We start from the raw sequence: 27334 nt of genomic DNA, 5'->3' as shown, positions 1-27334 counted from the left end.
AGGTGCTCAATAAACATCTGCTAAGCAAATGAATGACAAATACAAAGCATACAAAAGAACACTAGAGGAATAGCTCAGCTAGAAGTTAATTCCTAGAGCAATAGGACTGAGAGTGATCTGAGGAGATTCTGAGTTTTTGCTCTTGCTGTGTGACCCTGGGCAAGTCCCTTCATCTCTCTGGGTCTCAGTATTTTCACCTATAAATGAAGGCGTCAGGGGCACCTGGGTGGCTTAGTCGGTTATGCGTCTGCCTTCAACACAGATCAAGGTCCCAGGGTCCTGGGATGGAGCCCCACATTGGGCTCCCTGCTCTACGGGGAGCCTGCTTCTCCCTCTCCCTGCCATTCCCCCTGCTTGTGCTCTGCCAAATAAAATCTTTTTAAAAAATGAAAGCAGGTACACCTGGGTGGCCCAGTGGTTGAATGTCTGCCTTTGGCTCAGGATGTAATCCTGGGGTCCTGGAATCAAGTCCCGCATTAGGCTCCCCACAGGGGGCCTGCTCCTTCTGCCTATGTCTCTGCCTGTCTCAGAAATAAAATCTTTTAAAAAAGAAATGAAGGCAAAAAAAAAAAAAAAAAAGAAATGAAGGCATCAAACTTTCAATATGTAGTCTGTGGGGCTCTAGGGGTTCTCAGGAACATCCAAGGCTTCTATGGGGAAGATGCGGAAGCTTGCTGATAAAAGCCACTTCTACTTTTAGCTCTGTGTTTTCAGAATTGAGTAGAAGATTCTAAAGTTTAAAATACTCCTTAAAAAAAAATACTCCTTGAAATCTCTGGACGAGGTGATTTCTGGTTCCCTTCCAGAATATTACAATGCAACAAAAGCAAAATGGTTCCCAAACAGTAAGATACTAGAGCATGTGCTTTTTATCTGCAAAGTTATTTAAGTGGACCACCCATCTGCAGAATCAACAGAAGAAAGAAGCAATAAGAAGTGAATGTGCCTAACTGGAGAAATCCAAGAGGAGAGTTTTCAACATCTTGTGCTGATTCCTAACTCTGGTGACAGATTCAAAGAGACCAAGGAGCTGATGAGGGAGGGATCAGGGCATCATATCCCAGAAGGAATGGTGATCAAAGCAATGGCCAAACAAAGGTAAGTCTGGCCTGAACTGGAGTAGCAAAAGACTATGGGGGGAGGGAGAGAGGGGCACAGGGTGGTCCACAAGCTTCCTGAAAAAGCCCAAATGCACTGAGGATAGCAAACAGGAAAAAAACTCGATGGTCAGATCACCTCACGGGAGTGAACTTTATCCTTGGGAAGGGAAGGATGAAGGCACAGGAATCACTGAGTCTGGAGGGCAGCATAAAAAAGCCAGATAAATTAGAATAGTTATAGGACATGGGCTATCTGTTCTGTGTTCCTTGAGGAAGGGCAGAGGAAATAGCCTAAACTGGGGGTTAAGAGGGAATGGGGGTACAAAGAAAGGCTACAGAATTGAGCCTGGAGAAATCTGTTACTTTGTACCCAAGACGAGGATAGCTTCCTTGGGAACTCCTAGGTCAGAGAACCTCATCTTACTTCTTCCCATCCATCAGCCTCACTGCTTCCTCTCTCACAAATACACCTTCTTCATCTGGCCTCAGAACCCTCTGTCCCTTTCTCCTTGAACTCCAAAACCTCCAGCCACCCTCACCCACTGCCTCCTTCCTTCAATGGCCCCACTGCTTGTCTCTGCCCTCCATTCTGCTGCTGTCCTAAAGTCATTTGCTCTGGAAGCAGTCAGCCCCTGAGCATTTCCTCCATCGTGTCTGACATTGGTGAGGCCCTCCTACAAGCTCTTGGCCTGGTACCCTGGCCTGACTCTCTCTTATGGGCAGAGGCCCAGGCTATCTGAAGGTTTCAGTGCTTCTCCTCCACACTCTCTCATGACCAATGTATCCGCAAGTGGGTCTTGAAATTAAACCAGCAACCCCACAGGAATGACCCTCAAAGGGGCCCTATTTCACATGTGTATGGGCACTCAATAGATGTGGATTACTAACTCCCAAACCTGTACTTCAGATCTGACTTTGACTAGCAGCTCCTCACCAGACCTCTCCTGACTCCCTATCATCACCTTAAATTCACCATGATTACTGTGTCCCAAACACCAGACGTGGGTCCCAAACCAGGCCACCTCTTCCAGAATTCCCTCTCAGGTCAGTACCTGCCAGATCCAACCCAGCCCTCTCTCTCTTTTTTTTTTCCCCCAGCCCACTCTCATTCATGCCTCTTCCCACTGGGAATTTCCTTATTGTTTCCACTTATCTGCTCACTCCAACCCCAAACTCAGTCCAGTTTATGTGCCCTTCCTGCCATGTTTTGGCCCCACTACCCTAAGGAGTCCTCAGATTCTCCCCCTCTCATCCAACCTCTTCCCTGGCTGTATAAGTATCTTCCTAAATAGAACATGCCCCTCATCCAGAGCCCCACAGCTCTCTAGCTCTGCTGCTCAGTGTCCAGACCCCTCAGCTTGGCCTTCTGGGGTTTGGTCCCAGCCTACCTTTGTGGTCACCCTTCTCTCCAGGGAACCTTGCCTCCATCAGGATCTGATTCTTCCCAGGTCCCCTACAGATGTATGTGCTCATTCCAAACACTCAGCACTTGCTCAACCTGCTCCAGTCTCTGGAACTGCTACTCTTCTGAGGAGTTAAAATCTCAAGCACCCTTTCCAGCACTTCCCCTGCACATTCTCAACTGGGATGTGACTGCCTACTGTTAACACTCCTGGCTCCTGCCTACAAAACCCAGGCCACTGTGATAAACATGTCCCCCGCTGAGAACCACTGGCTGGATCCTGTTCTCTCACCTTTCCCCCCCCCACTACTTGACCCTCTCTAAATGACCAATATGCCCCAGGACCTTCTTTCACTTTCCTCAAAGTCCTCAGCTTCTTGTTAAGAGGCTGTAAGAAATAAAAAACAATAATAATGGTAATAAATGACACCTTCTTCAATAGCGCATTCTATGTGCTAGACACTGTTTTAAATGTTTTACATATATTCGTTAAAACCTCACAAACACCTATAAGATAGTATTACTATCCCCCACTTTTCAGATGAGGAAAATGAGGGAGAGATTAAGTAACTTACTTAAGGTCACCTACCCATTTAGCTAATAAAAAGGGACAGTAGAAAACATAGGCTTTGGGGTCAGAAAAAACTTTCTTTTCTTTTTTTTTTTTTTTTTTCAGAAAAAACTTTCAAATACAAATTCAAAAGCCACCAACTGGCTATGTGACTTCAGCCAAGTTACTTTCCCTCTCTGAACTTCAAGTTCCTCATCTGTGAAACAATAATAGCACCTAATTCATGGCGGGGTGTGTGTGTGTGTGTGTGGGGGGGGTTCTTGTGAGGATTAAGTTTGTTAATATAAAACAGTATCTGTCACAAAGCAATGCTCCCTTTAAGCATCTCCTAATGTTCTCTCCACTCAAAGCCCACCTCAGAAACTTAAAAATACTAATAGTAATTCCTCACATTTGAATCCAGGCCCTTGACCCCCACACTGCATGGCTGTCAAAACTTCCATCAAGCCCTCACAGGTCACGCCCAGACAGCTGGCCTCCCTTCCCCCAGGAAGGCTCCTTACTGCCCTCATGGTGTCCTGGCCTCCAGGCTTCTGACACTGTTGTTGTAATCTGAAGGTTACACTGTAGCTTGTTCGCTCCACCCTGCTCCCAGAGGCAGAGCATCAGACCTGGCCCAAGACAAACTCCAGCCCAGCTCCAGTGCGACCCAGCCCCCTTAGGCAACGTGTCAAACATTAGACTGCTCCTTAGATTCCTCCGTGGCCTTCCTCTATGTAACTCCAGACCAGCCCCATCCCAGCCACCTTTACTTGAAGAAGCTGACCTCCATCAGGATTCCTGCTTTTAGGAAATCAAAGCTTGTGTCTGACTGGAGTCCCTCACTTCACCCCTTTCTTCCTGAGGCTTTCATTGTCCTTTTCTCTTCTAGAACTTGTTTCTTCCCAGTGTCTAGTCTTTCTAGTGACCTCAATCTCTTCCCCCTCCAATGATGACTTCTGTCTTCTGTCCACAAATTTGCTTCTCTACCTCTGGCTAACAAAGCTATGCTGTAGCTTTTCAAAATACAGGCCTGTCTCCAGTTCTCCATGTATTTCTTAAGAAATAACCTGTAATTGTCTACACTTGCTACCCCGATCTCTTCCCCACCAACTCACTCTGTAACCCCTACCATCCTGCTGACTTGTTAATCACGGATTTTAATGACCTTACTCATCCCCAACTCCAATACCAAAGTCTGATTCAGAGTTCAAGCCTCTGACCACTCCTCCTGTGTGACCTCCACTCCCTTGGTTCCATTTCCCTGGCAAGCCCTTCTTTGGCATGTTCATGACTGCTACCGTACAGGGTTTTCTTTTCTGTCTCCTTGGGTGCTCTAATTTGCTCCTCTAGCCTCAATCCTCCAGCTACAGCCATACCTTTCTGCCCTTCTCTCCCCCAGTAGTGGTCACTACCTATCCTCTTATCAAAGTGGTCTCTTTACTATCCTCCAGACCTCAGATGGATCCAGGCCTCTGTGACTTTGTGCCCCTGTAGCAGACCACCATGCCCCACCCTCTCATCCAATATTTTTTATTTTTCATAAAGTCACGGAAGAAAAATAACTAAAAATAAATCATCCATTTTAAGGTGCAGCTCTAGCTTTCCTGTTCTAAGGAGGCTTCTTTCGTAGGTATTCACCCACCTCTGACCTAAGTGTTTACCAGCAGAACCCACAACCCTACTCTACTAAGTCTCCCTTTTTGCTAGGTAATGAGTGAGTCTTGTCTTCCACACCAACTCTGGGGTCCCCAGAAGCTTGGAAAGCACAGTGTCCACACAAGGTGTCTATCCCCCAGGACCAAGCTGAGGGAGACTGCATCAGATGGTATCTAAGTTCCAGCTCCAGTGTTCAAGGATTTGAAATTTGAGGATTCTTTCTAGAATGTTCCTCCGGGAAGGTCTTCGGAGTTCCTGGAAGGTGTTTTCAGTTGGCAGACATCCACATGCTCATGAGCTGCTGACAAAAGTACCCCTTTTTGGGGAAATGAGTCCCAAGAGAAATTACGCAGGTCAATGTGTGTGGAGAAAGAGACAAGTGTGTCCTGAGAAGTGTGTGACTCTTCTAAAAAATCAGTCATGAAATCCAGAAAGGAACTTTTGACAGAATTTCATTGCATAGGCTAATCTTCTCCTACACACACACACACACACACACACACACACACACCCTATGCCCCTGGGGGCAGGAAAGTCCCCCTAGAAGCTCTTAAGGAGCATCCTCCTCCCCTCTTACTTAAAAAAAAAAAAAAAAAGGAATAGTCAGAGGCATGGGTTCAATATTGCATCACAAATCACAAATCACGGCTGCCCCCACGGGGCTTCACTGAGCATCGCAGTCTCCATTGCTATGTCTTCTTGGCCCTATGATGATATAACAAACCTCCATCTCCGGTCCCCTAAGAAAATGCAAATATACTCCACCTCATCCTCTCAGCTCCTTCCCCTCCAGGTACACTTTGACCCCATTCCCTGCAACAACACATTACACCCAACACACCCCCACACCCCACCAAGTGTCCCTCAGCCCTGGTGCCAGCACTCCAAGTATCAATGGCCCTTAGTATATCCAAGGTTGTCAGGTCTCAAACATCCATTCTGAACTTTAATATATGTCTTTACCTCCAGACCTCTTCCTTCTCCATCAAGGCTATAGTCATCTGGAGACCAAGCCTATGTACTGTTGTCATCCCAGCCCCAAGATCCCCACTGTCCCTCTCATAGGCTCCGAGTTAAGAACTAATGCATACTAAAGTAGGTCACTTTGCATGTCCTAGGTCAGTTTCTCAAACAGAGAACCATGTATATCAGAATCACCTGGGAAGGTGGTTAGAAAGATGGGTTCCTGGGCTCCATTCAGAACTACTAAATGACTGATGGTGGGGCCAGAATCCTATTTTCAACAACCTTCTCGTGATTCTTACACCAGTTCAGAATCACTGCCCTAGGTGCCTCTTTCAATCCTAACAACTCCATGAACTTGGCAGTGTTATTCTACTTCAGCTAAGGAACCCAAGACATACACAGCTTAGGTAAGTTGGTAGCAGCAATACAGCCAGTCACTGTAAGGGAATTCAGGCCCATCCCTGACCCCACAGGGTACAGCTCTTGGTGCCCTAGAAACCCTCCTGCACCGTGGGCTCCATGTTAGCAGACAAGAGGCATGTGCAGAGTAGCTCAGGTCGGAATACGTGCTCCTAACAGGAGACACATCTGGATTCCATGTGTTTGTGCCGTGGGCAAAAAGCTCGTGGGCAAGCTTTTCCACACTTCAGTTGTCTTCTTGCCACACAGAAGCCTCTGGCCGACTGCGACTAACTGGAGCGGCCCCGCGGGCTCCCCGTAGTGGCGAGTGTGGGAAGTGTTGGTACCGGTAGGCCGCCCACTCCGCGCCCACCATTGGCTCAGGATCCGTGCGGAGTGAGGGCGCCACGTTGTGACCAAAGTGGGGACTGCACATCCCAGGTGAGGGAGGGGAAGCGATGGAAAGGTGGGTGTTCTAGGTAAAATGCACAGGTTCCTTCCTATTTCACTAACCCATTCTCTACTTACTCCCATGCTGATCCCCATCTTCTAAGTAACCCTTAGTTCTCCAACTTCAGAAAGGCTTGGGACAATGTTTCTGGGTACTCCTAGGAAATGGAAAAATGCAGACCCCACATTTCTCCCAACCTCCCAAAGTACTCTGGATTCAACCGTGCTTGTTGCAGTCGGATTATCCATCCCTGCCCTCATCCAAGAACTTTGGCACCATAATTCCTAGCCAAGTTTCTGGCAGTACTCAGGCCCACTGCCACAGTGGCTGCTTGTCAAAATATTCCCATTTGTCACTGACCTCCTTTAAAAAAGGACCTCAGAGTTGGACCCAGTATTCCAGAGGTGGCCTGACAATCTGACAAAGCAGCAGGGTAATGGTCTCCCTTGATCTGGCTGCTCCTTTTTGGTTAATGCAATTCATGATTGTATTAGAGGTTTTAGCAGTCACATCACATGGTTGACTCATATTGAGCTTGCAGTCAACTAAACCCCCCAGGTCTTTTCTTCACGAACTGCTGTCAAGCTGGGCCCGCCCCCCACCCGGTACTTATGTCATTGATTTTGTTTTAACCTAAGTGCAGGACTCTACATTTATCCCTGTTAAATTTAATCTTGTTGGTTCCAGCCCAGTGTTCCAGCCTGTTGAAATCATTTTGAATCCTGACTCTTTCATGCAAAGTATTAGCTGCCCCTCCTAGCTCTATCACCTGCAAACTTGATGAGCCTGCTGCTTTGGTCAGTTGTCAATAAAAATGTCAGACAGGACACAGGCCCAGAATGAGCCCTACAGTATACTGCTGGAGACTTCCCTCTGGTCTAAGATGACATGGATCCATTAATCAACCCTCACTGGATCTGGCTTTTCACCAAGCTACAAGACCATTCGGTTTAGATGTTTCTGCTACGTCCTACAGATATTGTGAAAGGCTATCGGCTGCATTGCTGGAGAGTTCTCTTGCTCCAGGCTGTGACCCCAACATAACCACAACCTCTTTCCAAAGTATATAGTATTATTTATATAACCAGAACATTAGGGGATTATAGACTCCCAACAGTGCTCCCTCCTGCATCTTTTGCCTCTGCAAGTATTTCTGAGCTTCAGGATCTCCAAGAAGCAACTACTGCCATTTCCTATCCTACTACCCTGTGTCTTCTCTGAGACCTTATTCTCACACTTAAATTGTCTCCTACTGTCTTCTCCTCTATCCTTCAAGTATGTGTAGTGATCTTCCTCCCCTAAAAAGCCTTCTATTAGCTGCCTCTTTCTCTGGAAAATCAAACACTTCCAACATTACCTCCATTCCCTGAACTTTCAGCAATCTTCCACCCCTCAGTTGTGTAACCACACTGCCCAGACAGTGAGCAGTGATGGTGGAGATGGATTAGGGTTTGGGAGTCTAAGTCAGAAGATTCACAACCAGGCCAAAGATATTGGTTATAACCTAAAGCAGAGAGCCTGGTGGTCCTCACCCTAACAAAGTGAGACTGTGGTCAAATTGTAAAGGTAATCAGAAAGTTCACAGGAACTGAGACATGAGGTAAGAGCCTAGGCAAATTGGGCAAGAAAAGATCTAGAACTGGTCTGGTCACAGAAAAGAGCAGCAAACACAGGGAAGTCCCTGCATATTTTGTATAGGGGTTCAACCCAGTCCTGGAGCCAAGTCAGATGGGAAGACAGCCTAGCTGGTGTGCAGACACTGAGACAGAGAGAAAGGTGGGGCCTACATTTTTCCTGAGCCCTTACCCAGGCTATACACCAGCTGTTAGGAACCTCAGAACCTCTAGTTCAGAGGTCTTGCACTCAAAAATTCTTATCGGCCAGTGAGATCACAGAAATGAGACAAACCAGGAATAAGGTACCAAAATGAGAAGAGTTGACTATAGCAAACTGGAAGGAACAGCCCCCCACCTCCCCCATGGGTGGTAGCAGCTACTCAGCTCCAGCCAATTGTCATCAGACAGAAAATGTAATTTTATTGTCAGATCTTCCAATTTTCCAGAGAAGCCAAAATCTGGCTTTTTAGGTGAAAGTTTATCTTAAATGCTGCCAAAGAACTTAAAAAGCTTTCAAAGAACGTGTCTGTAGCTCTGGTTTGACCCATGCTGGTCTTCTTAACTGCTGCCAGTTGCCTGGTATCTGGAGAGACTAAAGATTTGGCTTTGTGGTAATACTACATTCCCTGAGTTTTTTGATATCCACAAGGGTGACTTTTGTGTACAGAAATAATTAACCAAAAATTAGTTGTAAAAGCGATATTCAGTTTTCAAAGTTACATTTTCAAAATCCTAATTCTTGTCTAAACGTTTAAGTTCACATTACAAACCTTATTATTTTGCTTATAAAACAAAGGAGTCTGATTTAATGGAAGGTTATGTATTTGATTTCCTCAAGTACTTCATTTATCTGACTGAGGTAAACCTTCCCAAATAATTATATATCCAATAAATTAAGTTTATAAATACAGCAAATCTTAAATCATTTAAAATGTTCCAAAACTGTAAAGACACTTAGCAAGATTTCAATGTAAAATTCAAGTCTAAATCAATTACTCAACATTCTTTAGTTGATGTTACAAGGTAAACCTATTAAACTAAGAAGCAAACTCTCTTCCACATGTCAAGGATTGAAAATACAAATGGCATAGATTCCTTAAAGCAAATGTAGTAATGCTGTGGCGTTGATGTTCTTAAACATATCCATCCTTCATCCTAAGTCCTCTACCATTAAGATGCAGACCTACAAAGGAAGCAATTGATGCTGCCCTGATAATTTCAAGGTTGCCTTCCCAGATGGCTGAAGATATAAAACCAGAAACATTGCAGAAACATTGGTTGGATCAGTGACTGGATTCTAAGGACCCAGGAAGTCCTACTTGCATCCTCTGAAAGCCTGAAGGACCTCCACTACTTACAGAAGCGGTCACCCAGTTCATATACCTGGGTTCTATGCTCTTTAGTACCTAACTGCATTTTCTCATGGAAGTCTAGAACCCCAACTAGGATGTCATATACCCTCATTGAGTGATGCATATCCTTGGATTTGAAAACAGTTTAAAGTCTTTCCATCTTGGGGTGCCTGGCTGGCTCAGTTGGTAGACCATGCCACTCTTGATCTCAGGGTCATGAGTTTGAGCCCCACACTGGGCATAAATAATTACTTAAAAAACAATAATAAAAAGTATTTCCATCTTGAGAATTCTTGCTTTCTTTTTATATTCTTCCTTTCTGGGAGGATCACAACTCCTACAGGTATTAAAATGACAGTTGGTTAAGTGCAAGACTTCTTTATAACTTTGACTTTTAGTCACAATTCCTAAGGCTCTCCTGGTTGAACTCTGATCTTTTTTTTTTTTTTCAATATTTTTATTTATTTATTGAGACACACACACACACACACAGAGGCAGAGACACAGGCAGAGGGAGAAGCAGGCTCCATGCTGGGAGCCCGACGTGGGACTCGATCCCGGGTCTCCAGGATCACACCCCTGGCTGCAGGCCCGCTGTGCCACCAGGGCTGCCCGAACTCTGATCTTCTTGCCTCCACTCCATTCTCCACTCCACTCCAAAGCCCCTGCGCAACTGGCTTTCCCCCTAGCATTCAGCACCCAGCTTTTTTCTTGAAAAATTTTCACCTCTCAACATTACCTTTTGTTTACTCACCCCCATGCTGACCAGATAACCAGAGTACCCCTACTCCATCCCCAATACTGTGGAGTTCTGCCCCCTTCTCAATTCTCCCCGAGTCATACTTCTTTAAGGCAACAGATCTCACTCTAGAAAGGAAGAGAAATCTGATATTACTTGTTCGTACTAAGGCATGGATAACGAAGAACCTTTTATGCTGGGTAAACTAGATACTTCCTAAGGGGTAAAGAAATAAAAGAAAGGAAACAAACATTTACTGGGCACTTAATAGGCACTGTGCAGTGAGCTGTTTCACGGGAGGTGTCTCGTTTATTCTCAATAACCACATGAAAGGGCCTGTTAAGAAACCAAAGCTCAGATATGGCAAGTGATCTGACCATCTCAATATTGGGAATGGTGAAACCAAGATTCAAACCCAGTCTATGCAACTCCAAAACTTGCCCTTCTCACTACACTGCTTTTCTTTCTTCAATCAAATCCTTCCTAGTCAAATGAAAGAATAGTGTCCTGGTGGGAAATGCTACCTTACCATTTCCACTGGAAATGAGGGGGGCACTACTCTGTGACCACTTGCAATTCTGTAGCCCATTCACTCTGGAAAAGCTCTCCTAAACCCTCACCCCAACAACAAACATACAGTGCTCTGTTTAGACAGCATTTTCACATATGTTGTCTCATCTATCCTGTAAGCAAGGTAGCAGCAGTTACTAGCCAATTTTAAAGATGAGAATGAAGCCGAGACAAACATGCTCAAAGTCACCCAGCCTGTGAAAAGTACACCTAAGATTCACACATAAGTTCACTGTCCCTGATCCTTCTGTTCTTTCCACTCAGCCAGTGTCCTCCACAGACACTCTTCTGTCCCATTTCCTTTGTTCTTCTGGGGATTAGGTGGTCAACAGTGCCTAGGTCTTCGCCTCTGTTTCTCAAGACCCCACCTTGGCATAACCATCTTTATCTCTAGTGCTGCCTTTCAGGCATTCAGGCTCTTACAAAGACTTATGGTCTTTTCCATTTTGCTCTCCCAACAAGCCATCTCCTCTGAGATTCTGCTTTGAGCACTGTGTCCTGAGACAGTAGGATCCCAAAAGCCCTGATGCCAGCAGTTTCCTTCGCTCCAAGCACTAACTAAACACTGTTCACAGACATCTGAGTCTTAATAATAAACCATTTCCTAAGAATTCATGCTGAACTGAGTATTTTTAAAACATTCCCACGTATACTTAAGACAACAATGCAAGTCCTGTGCTATTTCCCACCCCTCAGAGATGAAATGGCCAAGACTGAGAGCCTTTAAACTCACCTAAAGATAGAGTCAGGAAGCAGCAAATAGGGACTTCAAACCCAGGAAGCACATCTAATGCCTCTATTCTTATCAGGACATCACATAAACCCTTGTGAAAGCAAGGATCACACTGACAGTGAAGTGGGTACGATCAAATAACATAAGTCATAAGTCAGGCTCAAATAACATAAGTCAAAAGCTCACTACTTAAAAACTTAGAGGAAACCTTTTAAGCCCATGGTTCTGCTGCCTCTAGATAGTATGGTGGCCTCTGCACCAATCTCCTTGTCTCCTGTGTCCCTGTCTGCTTTGCTGCCACCTTGTACACACCTTCAGTGACTCTTATCCCTGCCGGCAGCAGTTCTGATGCTTTCTATTGTCACTGACATTGTGCTTCGGATATTTTTAATATTCCAGAAAAGAGATTTTGGAAGATCATTCCCCATGACAGTGGTATGATAGGGTCCTTGTGAATCCGGTCACTGAGGAGTAGGGACTGTTAACATGTGCAGGAAAGTTTATACTCATACCTCTGCTCTGTTCTGCCTACAAGTCAATAACTAGACTTGCCCTGAGATTAGAAGCAGGACTTTAATTGGAGAGCTAGATGAGGAATAGAGGTGAAGGCTTTGAGAACCAGAAGGGCTGAGCCTTGCTATGGAATTTACTCTGCTAAGACTTTCTTTACAAACTGTATTTCACACATCCCTGATAAGGTAGATAATGTTATCCTCGGACAATATGAAGGAGTTACAAGCAATTTGTCATTTGCCCGAGGTTATACAGAACGCAGATCTAGGATTCAAAGCCAGATATGCAAAGCCCTCGTTCTCAACCACTATCCTATGTTGCACTATACACTATATACTGAAGAGGTAATAAAAACCTAGTCCAGACATAGGTGAGATTTTGGGTTAAGGAGCAGGGCTTCCCTCAAGGGCAGAACTGACCTCAATGACCAGGTAGGTTTTAAGCAAACTGAATAAAGCACAGCAACATTTTCTGGGGCCAAGGAGAAAGGCTTCCAAGGCCTGGAGCCAAAGAAATCTAGAAGCAAAGAGGTGAATACAAGGTGACTACAGGATGGTCTACAGTACAGAAATGACTTGGCACAAGCTAGAGAGGGGGTCTTCTCCACCCATGAGGCTGGGGACCACGGTCAGATGTAAGATGTTGTGCATGGCTATATAGGGGCACTGCAGAGAAGCCTGGCTCATAGTGGGGTGGCTGGGCATTAGGGCAGACTTGTGATCAGGAGATCTCAGTGTGGAAGAGGCTGAGAATTCCAGGCAGCCAGAATGTATCTCAGGCTGACATCTGAGTAACCGTACCAGCATTTCTTCCAAGTAGAGTGGCAGAGTGGCTCCAGAGGCCAGAATGCAGATAGACTTCTCACAAAGAGGACAGTGAAAGGGCTACAAAGGAGCAAGTCCAATCCATGTGTACTCCAGGGCAAACCTAGACCAGTAACCAAAATGATTTCCAAAGATTTCTGTGACTAACCAAAGGGTTTTCTTTTGGGGCCCATCATCTGGTTCCTTCCTAGGAGTTATTAACAAAACCCTTAAACACAGAGGAGCAGTGTTTGGGAACTGGCAAAGCAGCCAGAGGAGAAATGTATGCTCTTTATTACTTCCCAACCCCTGGTTCTCTTCCAGATACCAGCTTAGACTATGTTACTTCCTGGAGGAAGCCTACTGTGAACACCCAATTTCTCCTCTGCACATCTGTGATGCTAACTTGCCTGCTTGGTGTCCCCACTGAACTGAGAGCACATGGGTACAAACTAGTACAGGGTCCAAAGCAGAAATGCTCCAGGACACTTTGAAAATGCTAGCTATTAAGATTCCATTCCAGTCTGTTATTTTTCTGAATTCTCTTCTGAATACCCCTCTACCCCAGAACCATCTTAACCTACATATAATTTAAATACTTTGCGGATAATGGAATGAAACTGAACCAATGGAGCCCAACATGACTGCTGTGGTATCTCACAATGTGAAGTCAGCGTAGCTCCAGGAGTGATGGGAACCCATTCAGCTGCCCTCACCCCTCAAATGGTATAAGGAAAGCTCATACCTGATGGTTTCTTACCCTAATCCTGGGTGGGTGTGGAGAATGATAAACTCTGGTCGACCAGGCAGAAGGCATCAGACACTTCCCTGTTTCCCTCCCTCTAAGGTTTAGGTACTAAGGCCCTTTTGTGTGCCTTCAACTCAGTAACGGTGTCTACAGGACATTTTCCTTGTTCTTTGCTACAGTTTTCTTGAGAGAAGAGAAATCACTGGAAATCTGCTCACAAACCACTAAGATCAAGTTTTTGAATAAGTTACATAATAAATCTAACAACCACCACCACCACCACAGCCATTTATTAAGTGCTTGTCAGGTACTGTGCTAAAGCTTTACATTGTTTCAGTTAATCCAACAACCCTGAGGTAGATATTCTCAACATCCCCCCTCAGTTCAATACATATCATTAGAGTTGAGGAAACTGAGGCTCAGAAAAGATAAGTCAATTATCAATGTTAAACCTGCTAGTTAAGTAGTAAAGCTAGAAATCTGAACCAGACACCTGGCTCTAAAATCCATGCTTTAAAACATTATCTGAGACTGTTTCTCACTGGAAGTTAAAGGACATATACTCCTTCCCCAAATACTACCTGAAACCCAGACTTCAGGTAAGGAAGAAGGTGAGGCCTCACTATTTCACTTTAGTCAGCTTTTGTAAATACTTGGAGGTGTCAAGATAGCCTGGGTAAGCTGATCACCAGGTCCCTGCCTTGCTACCCCAGCTTCCACAGCTTTTCTCATAAGACCTCTGCTCCTGGTATCAACTACTCAGTATGCTGTTTCTCTTCCAGCAATTGCTGAAATCCAGAGGCCAGCCAAACTTGGTGACTCAGAGCATTGCCAAAGACACCTGAAATAAACTAGGAGACATTCACAAAATGCCCACCATCCCTGACTGTAAGGCACACAGATGCATTTAGATGGGAACACAGAACTGCTTTTTCCACCCTCGCTTGCCAGGCCTGGATCCATACCTGGGGATTCTCCTACCCAATCCCTCCTCACTGGCTCTCCACTATCTAAGACTCTAGGTACCCTCCCCTCACCCAGCTCTGGAGGCCCCATAGACTGCAGGTCCCTGGGCCTCAATGTTGCCAGTGTCTAAGGCCTCGTCCCCTAGAAACGTACCAGAAAGTGCTCAGTTTTGGCCACACTGAGGACCCAAGACCTATGATGATTAAACAGAGATAGTTGAAGACTAGCAAAAGGGCCACCAGAGTTAGAAAAGCTAATCAGACTGCATAGAATTAGCAAAAGGATGCTAAGAGGGCAGAGCAGACGCAGAACAAATGAGGTCAAAAAAGGAAGATAACTCAAAGATGCTCAGGGTCAAGCCTAGAGGAGAGAGATCCTAGAGAAAGTCTATCCAAATATTTGCAGCCATAGGGCTTTTGAAGAAAGGACAACCGTTTAGGAAAAAGGTCCTTGGCTGAGGGCGAGACTGGACAGAGGGAGCCTGAGTGGGAGAAACTGAGGGAGCCCTGGAAACGGAAGCTAGAATATCTCTTCATGCAGGAAGCTTGAGAAGACACTAGAGCATTCAGAAGGACTGAAGGATGAGCACTGAAATTTCCAGAGAAGAACAAGAAAAGGGCTGAAAAACCAGGGCCTCTGGAACCTCATGAGCCACTTCCAGGTGCATCCCCGCATCCATCCTGTTTGGGTAAAACTAGTCACTGAGGGCTATTCCCCACTGCCCTACTAAAAACTCCATACCCAACCTGGAAGAGTAGAAGCCTCAGAGAGATGCAGTCCTGTCTGTGGGAAGTTCACACTCTTAAGAGGAGACAGAGAACCGTAGAACCGTCCCTGTCCCCAATCTCTGAGGAAGCCTCTGATCTAAGGAACCCACCACATGCAAGTCACAAAACTGAGGAACAAACAGCAACTAGTGCAAATTAACATAGTGCTTGAAGTGTGAAGACAGAAAGAATGCATATTAAGGTGCCACGGAGACCTGGGAAGATACAAATTGGGATCCTCCACACCTTAGGACTCAGGCCACAGGATGTCATCTCATCCCCTGTGCACACTCCTGGGTGGGGTGCCTCAGTGCCCTTCAGCAACTACTTTGGCTGCATGGACTGGGAAAAAATCAACATTGCCAGGAGGCCTGGAGTGAAGAGTCCCCCCACTGAGGAGCCCCAGGCCTTGGAGGAACCTGGTAGGAGAGCTTGCTCTCTACTATCTTCCTCCTTTTTCCACAATCTTTCATCTTGTTCTCACAAGATTCATGGCCTCATAACCTCTGGCTGTTTTGTGTGGTTTCCTCTCCAACTAAGTAGAAGCTTCTAGGGGATAAAAACCAGGTTTTCTCCACACCCTGCAGTGCTGGAATGCAACAAACATTTGTCACAGGTGGGCTATCTGGAGTATTGATTGAAAGAATTTTTTCCACAAACAGCAAACACGTCAAAACCATTCCATTAGTATTCTTTGCCCTAACACTTGCATTTGACACCCACCTCTCTGATGGCTTATGCCTATATACTGTATCCAGCTCAGACTGAGGATTGTGCCTACCTAGGGTTTGTTAAGAAACATCAGCCCAGCCCGCTTGTGGGAACAATGGAAGGGTATGTGGCCCAAGAGTCTTTGGTGGGGGCAGAGGGAGGGTGTCCCCATACTAGGCTAGCCCATTGATAAGGATCCTTCCCCTCTCTGTCTCCTAACAGATTCAGATTAATGATCGCTCATTCCTAATTGTCAAATTTCTTTTCCTTCATCCTGTGTCTAATCACCAGTGACAGAAACCATTACGCAAATGAGAGCATACGACTTCCCCCAACTGTTCGCGTTGGTAAAAACCTTGTAATTTAGAGCTCTGATTTGTAGGGGAAGCTGGTCTCCCCCAGGCATCCTGGGCATCTGCTCAACTGATGCCCAGAACAGCCCCTCCTCCCTCCCCTGAATTCCAACCCCCCAACAAATATTTGACTTCACAAAAGAGCAGTTTCCTGTGTACCTGCTGATGTGAAAATGGGAGCCTGTAACATGGCAGACCTCCATTCAGGTCCAGAGCCCCACCACCTTCCCTTGGCTCCACTCTGCTGGCTAGCATGGTAGTAAGCAACAGAGCAGATATGTTTCTGCAGCTGCAAGTAGAATTTGAGCTTAAACAACCCTAACTTAGCCCTAAGTGAAAAGACTAGATCTTTTCCTTGGGGGAAAAGGAGGCAACAGAACATGAATAAATGTTCCTAGTTATCATCTAGAACTGGATCTTCAATCCTACAGGTGCAGAAGCAAGCTGGGAAAAGTTATGGGTCCTATTCAAGGAAAAAAAATGCACTGGGATCTAGAACTCAGTTTCCCCACACTCCTTCCAGCACTCTTAACTTAGAACAGGGCTTCCCAGTAGTTCTCCCAAGAGTCCAAAAAAGCTTTTACCCTAAGCTATACCTTGTGGACCCTCATGGACAATGCCCAGTGGCATGAGATCTGAGGACGGACGATAGTTCAAGGGAAGTGGCAAGGTAGGAGAACCAACAGTTTTGTGGATAGGGAGTAGCAGGGGGTTTGCAGTCAAATTAACATTAGGTTCAAATCCTGATTGCCACTAATCACTGAAACCTCTCTGAGTCCATTTCTTTAGCTGTGAAAGGAAAATACCTACCTGGCAGGATGAGAACCAAAGATAAAAGCACTAGGCTGTTATTAGGTGTCTTAATAATCAGGGTCACTATTATATTACCCAAGGGTCAGGACCAATCCTGTAAAGGGCCCTCCTCCTATGTCACCTTAGGTCAGATCTGTGTCAGCACAGCACTCAACAAGGATCAGTTGAGTGGCACATGCCTCCCTGCTGCACATCACCCACATCTTTGAGGGCTGAGCCAGGAATACAGCAGACCTGCTAAGGAGAACAAAAATAATCTGCTACCTTTCAAAGTTTGACTGTAGTCATGTTTATCCTCTGCCTTGTTTTCTTTGCTAATGCTCCTCTTTCCCAAGAAATGGAGGGATGGAGATCACTGCAATCACATTTTCCAGCATTGGCTATATTTGAAAGAACTACACTTGAGAAGGTAGGTACCGTGTTTGCACACCCACACTGCATCAGAGAACCCCAGAATGGGGCACTAAAAATAAACACCCCTATCCAAAATACACACACAGGTGCACACATGCATACACACACACCCTCTCAGTCCATCAGTGCGCTGTAACTGTAAACTGAGCTTTGGGGGTTAGAGCCACAGCTCAGACACTGAAAGTAAACCTTTGGCAAAAAAAAAAAAAAAAAAAAAAAAAAAAAAGAAAGGAAAAACCCCAGAGTTTTCCAACTCTTCTTTCCTTCCAGACAGAGAGAAGGGGCATAGAGATGGAAGTGGAGGTGAGAAAACAAAGGGCCATAAGGCCACCATACTGCCCAATTCCAGTGGCCCCAGTTCTACTGAATCATGTGACTGATGGCCCTTTGCATTGTGCAGTGCCCAGCTGTAAGCTGTAGCCCTGAGAGGGGTTCCCACAAGTAACAATGAACAGAAAAGGAAATTCCACTTCTGTGCTCCGTCAGTTGCCCTGACTTTCAAGGGTGTTTGTGGAACATTACAGTGGGGTCTGGCAGAGGTGCTGGCTTTAAGAGGCAAGGCTACATTTTTGTCCTTGACCTGAGGTGGATGACAGGTGGTAAGTTAGCTACCTAAGCTGGACCCCATTTCATCTACTCAGCCAGGAAGCTCCAAGGAAGAGAGGATGTGGCCTGGGCAGGGAGGGTCACAGGACCTGGAGGCTCTAGCCAGTCAGCCTCAAGCAGGTTGCAGTGAGACCTGACCAACATCCAATGGCTAAAACTGAGTTTAAAAGCTTTAGGCTAGGTCAGGCAGTACTTCCCTGGGGCTTACACTGTATGTCCCACTGGGTAAGGTTAAGCAGTGGAGAAACTTGGTAAGCAGAGAGGCAGGCCAGTGTGGATGGGGACACACAGACACACACACACACACACACATACAGACATACACACACACACACACACACACACACACACACACACACAGGCTTATACCCCTAGAACCTAGAGAAGCCACTACTAGGAGGACTCCCTTGGTACTCAGCACAGAGAGCAAGAGCTGGTGCCGAAAGAGAGAAGCTGTATGTGTCTCTAGTTTGGAACTTGTGCATGATCCTTGGGTTTCATGTCCCAAGGTTCTTTTCTATGTATGGCTTGAGCTTAAAGGTTCAAGTTGGAACTCTCTAATTCTCTCACAGGAAGGTCATCTAGGCTCTTAGAGGCAAGCCTCCTTCTCACTCTCACCATTAGGAGTCCCAGTAACCATTCCCACCCAGCCTAGAGCCTGACTGTGAAAACTGTGAAAACTGGAAGGAGGAAGACTGGCCCTGCAGCCCAAACATAGTGGGCGTCCAAGACCATCTAACTCTCAGGCTGAGGCACTGAGGTTGCAGGAGACAGGACTGAGAGCCAGCAGTGGCATCCTGACCCAGAAGGAGAAAGCAAGGAACAGATACATACACGCGTGTGCATGCACACACACGCACACACATCCCGAGGGTGACAGATGGACACACACAGACGTGATGACAACCAGAAGCTGGGACTCCACACACTGAATGCAGGACCTTAGGGGGGGCAGAGAGGGAAGATGCTGGGGCACAGAGGCAAGGGCAAGAAGTCCCTCCAAATGGGAGTGGAGCGCCAACCACCCTGCCTTGCCCCAAACACCTGCCTCCAGGGCCATGGCAAGAGTCCAGTCCATTAAGTGCAGCGTGCAATACTAGCGCTTGGAGTCTCCTGTCCTCATCAATGAAGCGGTGTGGACGGGCTAGCAGTCACCTGGCAGGAGGCCTCGACTCCTGGCAGGCTAGTTGTATCGACCCTTGATCATTGTGTTCAACAAGGGCCCCACCTGTGAAGAGACATGAGGAGCCAGTCAGAACTGCCTGTCCCTTGGCCCTGGAGCCAGACATGGTGTGTCTTGAAGCATTGTATGTCCAGCCAAGGGGAGGGACAAGGCTTTCATTCAATCTTGTAAACCCCCTAGCCTACTCTCTTCCTGGAGAATATTCCAGGACATGGCCCTCTCCTCTGGGCCCATATTGTATTACCTTCCCTCTCACAATACCCTGTAAACAGCACCAAACTGACAGACAGAGGTCAGAGGAGCCAATAATCCCCCAAAACCCAAGAGTGCCTGCATGCTTCTTAAATGAGTTTTAAGAAGGTTAAATGCGTCTGTATCCCGAAACGGTCACCTGCAACTGGGGCTGGTGCCACCTCCCAATCCCACAGGTCCTCTGGATGCTGAGGCTATCCACAGAAAGAAGGCAAGAGCATTACAAATACCTCCCCTGGGTACCCAATGGGCCACTGGCACACCTGTGTGGGAAGCAGGTCTCAACATTACCTAGAGCAGCCTTGGCACAGCTGGGAGAGCGTGAGGAGATGCTTTACTGCTCACTTCCCATTCCAGAAGAATCCCCTCAGGGGTCCCCAGCTGGCACACAAGCCCCATGGGGAACATTACCACTAGCATGGAACAGATTATAATTGATCCACCAGTCAAGCCCAGCTCTCACCAGAAAACAAAGATTTTTCTGAACACGCCCATAACCTCTATGGAGAGAAAGGACACCAGATACTGAAACAGAGCTATGGAGAATGTGACACCAATCCTGATTTTCCCTGGTCACTCTTGCCCACTGGGCCACAGGAGTGCCACCTTGGGGCAGCCACATACCTCTTGTGGGTTCCCCAAGGCCTCTCCAAGCATCTTCTCAATGTTTCTCATTATGGCCACTTTCTGATGGGCTTTGAGAGGATATTCAATTCTCTTAGGGGTGGGGGCCCCCTGCAAAGGAAGCAGCAGCTCAGGAAATGCCTTTAGCAGCAGCAGGCTTCAGTATAACCCATGATTCCAGTGCCTTCACCCCTTCTAAGAAACCCAGTTTGAACCCAACCCTCCTTCATCTCCCCAAAGACCTAGGAATCACTTTTAGAGACAGCCAACCTCCCCACCCTGCCCCCAAATCATTTATTACACCTACCTCACCCCAATCCCATCTAGAGGAAAAAACCCATATTCACCTTATACCAGAAGTTCACAGTGATGGTAATCCCCCCATTTAGTAATGACTCTATGTGATGCCACCTGTAAGAAAATAAACATGCTCCTGTTTGCCACCAATATTCTTTAGAAGGAGAGATGGAAAACTAGGAAAAGTCCAGCTGAAACAAATTATAAGGACATTATCTTTATATTCATCCTGCCAAACAGACCCCGGAATCAGAGGCAGTGGTGTTCAGTTTCCAAATACAAAAGAGCCAAGAATAGTTTCTCCAGCCTCAAGCCTCTGGGATCTCTTTGGACCTGAGGAACTGTCATCTTGTCTGAGAGATTAGGTTGTTATTTTCCCCATGTTCAGTATGCTCAAATCTGGATATGCCAACCTTCCTGTAGATCACAGAAAACTAATCCTGCCACAACTCAGAAGGGACACAGATACAGCTTTTCTGGGAATGGGAAAGAAAGCTCTCAAGAAGCCCCCAGTCCTAATCCCCTCCTCACCAGTACATTGGGATGTAAAGAACATCACCAGGGCCAACCACTGTTTCATAACCAACCACGTTCTGGAAATTGGGAAACCTCTCGTAGTCAGGATTGTCAAAGTCCACCTGAGAGGTTCAAGAGAAAGAAAAAAAAAAAAATCAGTCAATCACCAAATCTTTATTGATAACTGTGATGTGCTAGTTTGGTGGCAATAAAAAGATGGCTTTCAGAAAAAAGATGTGTTCAGAAATTATATTCAGCAGAAGATACCATATACACATTAAACGTACACGCTCTCTCTCAGAAAACGGTGTAAGATAGGCCATGCTTGAAGATTAAGTGATAAAGAAACCTGGGCCTCAGTGTTCCTGAGGTCAGAAGCCAATCATCACAGCTCGCAGGTTAGAAAACCTACTCATGGCCTGCAGATATGAGGAATGAGGATGTATCCTTCAACCAGATCCTCTGAAACTTTCTCTCACACATATAGTCCTGCCAGCAAAAACTCCTGCATGAAGTGGCTAGGCAGTTTTCTCCTCAAGAAAGGAGAGGACCTCTCTGGTTGGCCATAAGATCAACCAGATACTTCTTTCAAATCCAAGAAAGACAGTAAGTAACATATGACAATTCTAGCATTCTCCTTATCAAAAAGTAGCAGCATCCATGACACAGAAAACAATTATTAAATCCAACGGAAACATACACATTCAAACAGGATAACCAGAGTGCACCAGCAGCAGTGATGGGGTCTGCCCTCCAGAATTAGCTCAATGGGGCTGTTTATCATTATAAACACCTAGGGACCACCACAAGGGCCTGGATTATATGAGCTACACTGTGAAATTATCCTGAGTTTATCCACCAGAAAGGAGAAAGACATGCCAACCCCAGATCCCAAAGGAGTTCTATACCCTCCTCAGACCTCCTCACCTGGCTCTGTCTGTCACATGGGTGATGAACAGGATATGGGTACAGGCACTCAAACTGATCCGGAGGGAATAAAATGCATCGCTTGTGGCCTTTTATCTGAGCAAAGAAGTTCTGCTGCTCATCATAGTGAGCAGGTGTTACATTTCCTGTAGGAGGAAAGACATTTTCTTATTCAGAGCAATGGCTCTACTGCATAGGCTGGAGGGGAACCCAGCCTGCCCTCTCAGCTAAGGGTTCCCAATCAAAATTTCAAGCAGAATCAGGAAGATCTGATAACAATTACAACTCTTAGAAAATTAGCTATTACCCTTTCAGTGAGTAATAGGTTGTTCAGAAACCATTGCTGGCTAAGAGTTCACCATCGATTAGAGCAAAGCAAACTTTCATAAATGATGCTTCTGTCCTTACTGGAAGCAGCAGCACATCAACATGATATTCATAAGTCTGGCAAAGTAATATACTGTGCATACTTGTACTCTTCTTGACTACAGCAAGAATTCAAGGGTAGCAAAGCAAGTTACAAACAACTGAAATGACTGGTATCAACAACACATGCATAATCTTCTTTGACAGTTAACCAGTCATTTTAAGTTGTATGGATATATACTTGCTTTGGGTAGCTGTTTTGGAGCTCAGAGATTCTCAACCTTTGCTCCCACTTTAATACACCTGTGGAATGCAACACTTCTTAGAACAACAATGGGGCTGTTAATTTTCATGGAGGCATGGGGAAAGCATATCAGATTCCTGAAGTGTTCTATAATTTGAATAAGGCAAATTATTTAAGGTGCTAACTTGAATTAGTTCTACCCTAGTGTATGTATGCTCCATTTACTCTTTTTAACTGGGATCTCATCTGTTGTCTATCCTTTGCACAATCCCTGAGAGCCAAGGGGCCCTCTGCAGGGCATGGAGTTTAAAAAACATTCCCCAGGTCTTCCTGGGTAGGCCAAGACAGCGTGGCCTTCTTTACTGTTAAGAGTCCAAGTGTACCCTTAAAGGAGATTTGCTCTCTCAACCCTACCTGAGGGATCTGCTTCTGTGCACTCTACCAAAGGGGAGGAAGGTAACAGAAAAACATAGCTAAGTCAGTCAGAAGACTAGCTCCTGGCGGGTTAATCAAGAGTTGGTTTCTAAGAGGCAGGTTAGGGGTACAATCCATAAGCTTCATTGGTAGAAATCTTAACAATGACAGCAAAGGATCCTAATCTGAAGAAAGGACAATAAAGGAGGAAACAAGGCTTCAGAACCCAGTAGTGAATGACAACAAATAATTACTCTGCTTCTTTGTTTAATCCAATTTATTCACCATTTACTAAGTACCATTTACAGGTCTGGCCTTGAGCTAGTACCAGAAATAAAAGTAAGAAAGAGCTAGTAAGCAGCTCTCCTTCCTATGATTGGAGTTCAAAGGCTTCTCCGCTCATTCAAACGGAAGGGAAAAAAAGAATATATTCGCATATTTGCTCGTGTATGCATAAAATCCTCCAACAGGATACACGAACAACTAATAACGTATGGTGCCTCCAGGGAGGGATATCGGAAGGCTGGAAAATAGAGGAGTGGAAGAGAGATTTATCATTACACGCCTATTTATACCTTTTGGACTTAACTCCATAAATACGTTAACCTTCAAGAGATAAGGTCCAATTTATATTGAAAAAATAATCTTTCCTCTTCTACTGAAATAAAAATGTTCTGAATACAGAAAATTCAATAAAGAATAATATTGCAGGAAGATTCCTAATACCTAAGTATACATGCTCATGCAGCAACTGAGGAAGGGAAGAGAGAACTAATTTTCCTTTTTAGAGTGCATAAATCGCTTTATGTGTTATCTCACTTAACCTTCATAGCTATTTATAAGATACTATCATATTCCTTTCACAGAAGAAGAAGCTGAGGTTTAAGAAAGTCAAATGACTTGTTCAAAGTCATAAAGCAAATGAGTGGTGAAGACAGGCCTGGAAATCAGGTTTGTGTAACTCCAAACTATGCTGCTTTCTGAAAGACTTCTTACCTTCCATGCCGATGAGCAGCAGGTTGGATGTCAGCTGTCCCCAGCCACGCTTTCCCTGTTGCTTATTAATCCAGTTCCAGTTAAAACCCAAGAAGTCCATGACAATCTTCCGGCCCACAGTGTCATTGAGTGTTTGCTGCAGATACAACCTATGTTCCCCGAGAATAAAATGCCATTAGTGCACATACGGTCCTTTGGCATGGCCTCCACACACCTGGAAATCCATATCCACATCAGTACCTTCCACAGAGAACAGCTGCAGCCATGCAAATCTTAACCAAGACAGATTCTCACAGAACTGAATCCTTGTCAATCCTTGCTTATCCTTCTTTGAATTCTATTCAACACCTAACTTGCTACTTTAAAAAGAAGTGATTCCTTTTATTTTTTTTAAGTAAGCTCTACACCCTTAGTGAGGTTTGAACTCACAACTCTAAGATAAAGAGTTGCATGCTCTACCAACTGAGCCAGACAGGCACCCCTGAAGAAATGATTCTTAAACTTTTCTGGATCACAGCATAAATCTAAGAATCCAAGGAACATTTCTTTTTTTTAATTTTTTTTAAATTTTTATTTATTTATGATAGTCTCACAGAAAGAGAGAGGCAGAGACATAGGCAGAGGGAGAAGCAGGATCTGTGCACCGGGAGCCCGACGTGGGATTCAATCCCAGGTCTCCAGGATCGCGCCCTGGGCCAAAGGCAGGCGCTAAACTGCTGCACCACCCAGGGATCCCCAAGGAACATTTCCATAAAAGTTTACATACACATAAGACTTTCATACAATTTCACAGATTCCTCAACACCTATTCAGAGTCTAGAATGATCAATCAGCCTTTCTCCAGAGACTCTCAGGGCTTCAGACATCCTCTTTGGCTCTCAATGGGGCTCTATCTATTATGACAGATCATATTACTGTTCACGAAGAGCTAGTTCCCTCCCTGTGGAGTTAATTCTCGTGTATCCCCTTGCAGCCACGCTTGCTTATTTAACTCGCTTTGACCAATGAGACGTCCACAAAAATTATTTGTGTTGCTTCCAAACTGTAATTTGACTACCACCACATTTCTTTCCTTCTGCTAATCAGCTGCAAGGTTTCAGACTGTAACTGCTGGGGCAATCTGGGTCCCAAAATGAAAAAGATGGCTTAAGAGCAGAGCTTATACATGACCTACGATGGACATGCAGCATAACTGTTGTTATAAACCTAAATAAACCTTTGTTGTTTCAAGTCACTGCCTCTGGCTTGAAGCCTAGTTTATCTTAACTAATTCAGCCACCTCTCTGTAGCAGCCTCCTACAGCTGAAGGCTTCATCAGGCTTTCAGCAGACCCAGGGTTCCTAATACACCGAGGAAGACCAGAAATTACTTAACAGATATGAAAACCCAGACACATTTGCTCAAGTCCCACAAGGAACATTAATAAAAGGGCAAACATGAAGACAAGACACAAAAGGAGCCCTGTAAGGAGCCCTGTTCTCGTCCTGAGAATGTTACTTCAAAGGGCTCAAAGGTATCTGAGTGCCTAGAATCAGGATATTTAAGGCAATATTACTAGAAATCTTGATAAGTTCTAAACAGTAGCTACCTTTTGGGAAACAAGGAACCTTCAAGACTCGAACTCAACCTTTGTACTCTCCCCAGAAATAAAATATTCATACAAAACTTTTGCCAAGTAACTTTGAAAGAGGCAGACCACTCACCAAACATGAATCCAAACAACTCCTATTACATCTCTACAGTAAATGGTCAAAAGTGCTCAAAGAGGAATCACAGAATTCCTTGAATCATAACAACCTGCCCAATTCCACAGTGGAACTGACTGGTGGTAAAGTCAGCTGGTAGGGCAAAACTTGTGCATAAGAAAAAAATTTTTCTTGAATCACTCATCAAGTACAGACTACACTCATAGCATATACTTAGTGAGGCAAACTACTCTTCCTTTGGGAGGCAGGAAACTTAAAGTGACTGAGGAATGAGGAATCATGTGTCTTTTCTCATGCTCCTTCCATTGCAAATGTTCATTCGATGCGTAACATTCCACCAGCACCATGCTATGTAAAATTTGAGGAAACTTAAGCAGAAAACTTATGTATTTTTAAAACATAAGGAATTGATCAATCAGTTGAGACCCTGGAAATTCTTTTTTGGTCAAAGTTCTAGCACTATGATAGCTGCTAAATGTCAGGAAGACACACACACACACACGGTATTTCAAATCCATTCGCTCAGCCACATGCTGCTGAGCGAATGGATTTGCAGAGAGTCAGGAAAAAAACTGAGGCAGGAGACTAAACACAAGCCCAGGGTTGGGCACCACGTGTGAGATGGAGATACTCAGTGAAAACAATTCCCCAGAAGCAATGTTATAGTGTGGAACTGAAGGCTGTCTGGGACCTATCAAAGAGGCTATCCTCACATATAAGGATAAAAGCACAGAGAACAGTCAGTTCTGAATGTGCCATGATATGGGTGCAAACTGACAATCTCAGGGCTAAATCCAATGATAGTTATTTTTTCGTTTTTGTATGGCACCTCACAGTATTTTTAAAAATCTGAATTAGCTGCCCACATTTAAAAGTAAAAAAAAAAAATTAAAGTAAACATCCTAATTCCTGGTTTCTCAAAAAATACGAGTGTATCTGGCAACCTTTCACTCCCAAGTGGAAACAAGAGTCAAGTAATGACTTCTCATTTTGACAGGGCATATGCTTTCAGATTCATTGTAGTTTTCACCGAAACAATTTCACTCATTTTGTTCGCCTACCTAACCCTTCTATGTGACTGTGACTGTCACTTAACGAAGATGACAAAAAACTACAGAGTCACAGTTCAAGTCTAATAATTGTCTCATCTCTGAAGTTACAGAACTCATCCAACTCCTCCATATGCTCAAATAATTACAAGAAAGGAAAATGGATACCCTTGATTCAATGGAAAACCACGATCTGGGAACCTACCTCTCTTCCCCTCCTTGCTGCTGTATATCCTGCAGTTTCTCAACAAACTCATGAAATTTCATTTCCTCCCTGTTGGACCTGGGTTTAAAGTTCTGGAAGTTAGCCATCTTCTTCTCATCATAGTACAAGAACTTGTGGGTGCTGGCACTGTACACAGAGAAGTCTCCGTTGCCAATGTTCTCCTGCAGGTATTCAAGGTCCCATTTCAGAGCAGGATACACAAGATTTGTGTCTGTCAGCACCACAGGCTCCTAAGTGAAAACAAACAAATGAAATCATCCCAAGGAGCTGGCGGATTCTTGTCCCATGACTCCAACAACTTCC

At 45.1% G+C, this 27334-nt stretch overlaps 1 protein-coding gene across 1 annotated transcript in view; it reads right to left on the bottom strand.

Moving 5' to 3' along the window:
* Positions 1-2242: 2242 nt before the first annotated feature.
* The window catches only part of HIF1AN (hypoxia inducible factor 1 subunit alpha inhibitor), a 30658-nt gene continuing 5566 nt past the window's right edge, over positions 2243-27334 (bottom strand). The window contains exons 3-9 of the mRNA XM_038578531.1: positions 27011-27261; positions 24051-24199; positions 22031-22176; positions 21119-21225; positions 20638-20701; positions 20291-20401; positions 2243-19459 (exon numbers count right to left, since the gene is read on the bottom strand). Coding sequence (XP_038434459.1) covers positions 19415-19459; positions 20291-20401; positions 20638-20701; positions 21119-21225; positions 22031-22176; positions 24051-24199; positions 27011-27261 — 873 coding nt within the window. The 3' untranslated portion in view covers positions 2243-19414. The remainder of the gene's footprint in view (positions 19460-20290; positions 20402-20637; positions 20702-21118; positions 21226-22030; positions 22177-24050; positions 24200-27010; positions 27262-27334) is intronic.

Source organism: Canis lupus, chromosome 28 (assembly GCF_011100685.1).
Source record: "Canis lupus familiaris isolate Mischka breed German Shepherd chromosome 28, alternate assembly UU_Cfam_GSD_1.0, whole genome shotgun sequence".
Classification (NCBI taxonomy): Eukaryota; Metazoa; Chordata; class Mammalia; order Carnivora; family Canidae; genus Canis; species Canis lupus.
Note: the sequence above shows the minus strand (reverse complement) of the source record. Positions and strands in the feature narration are given on the sequence as shown.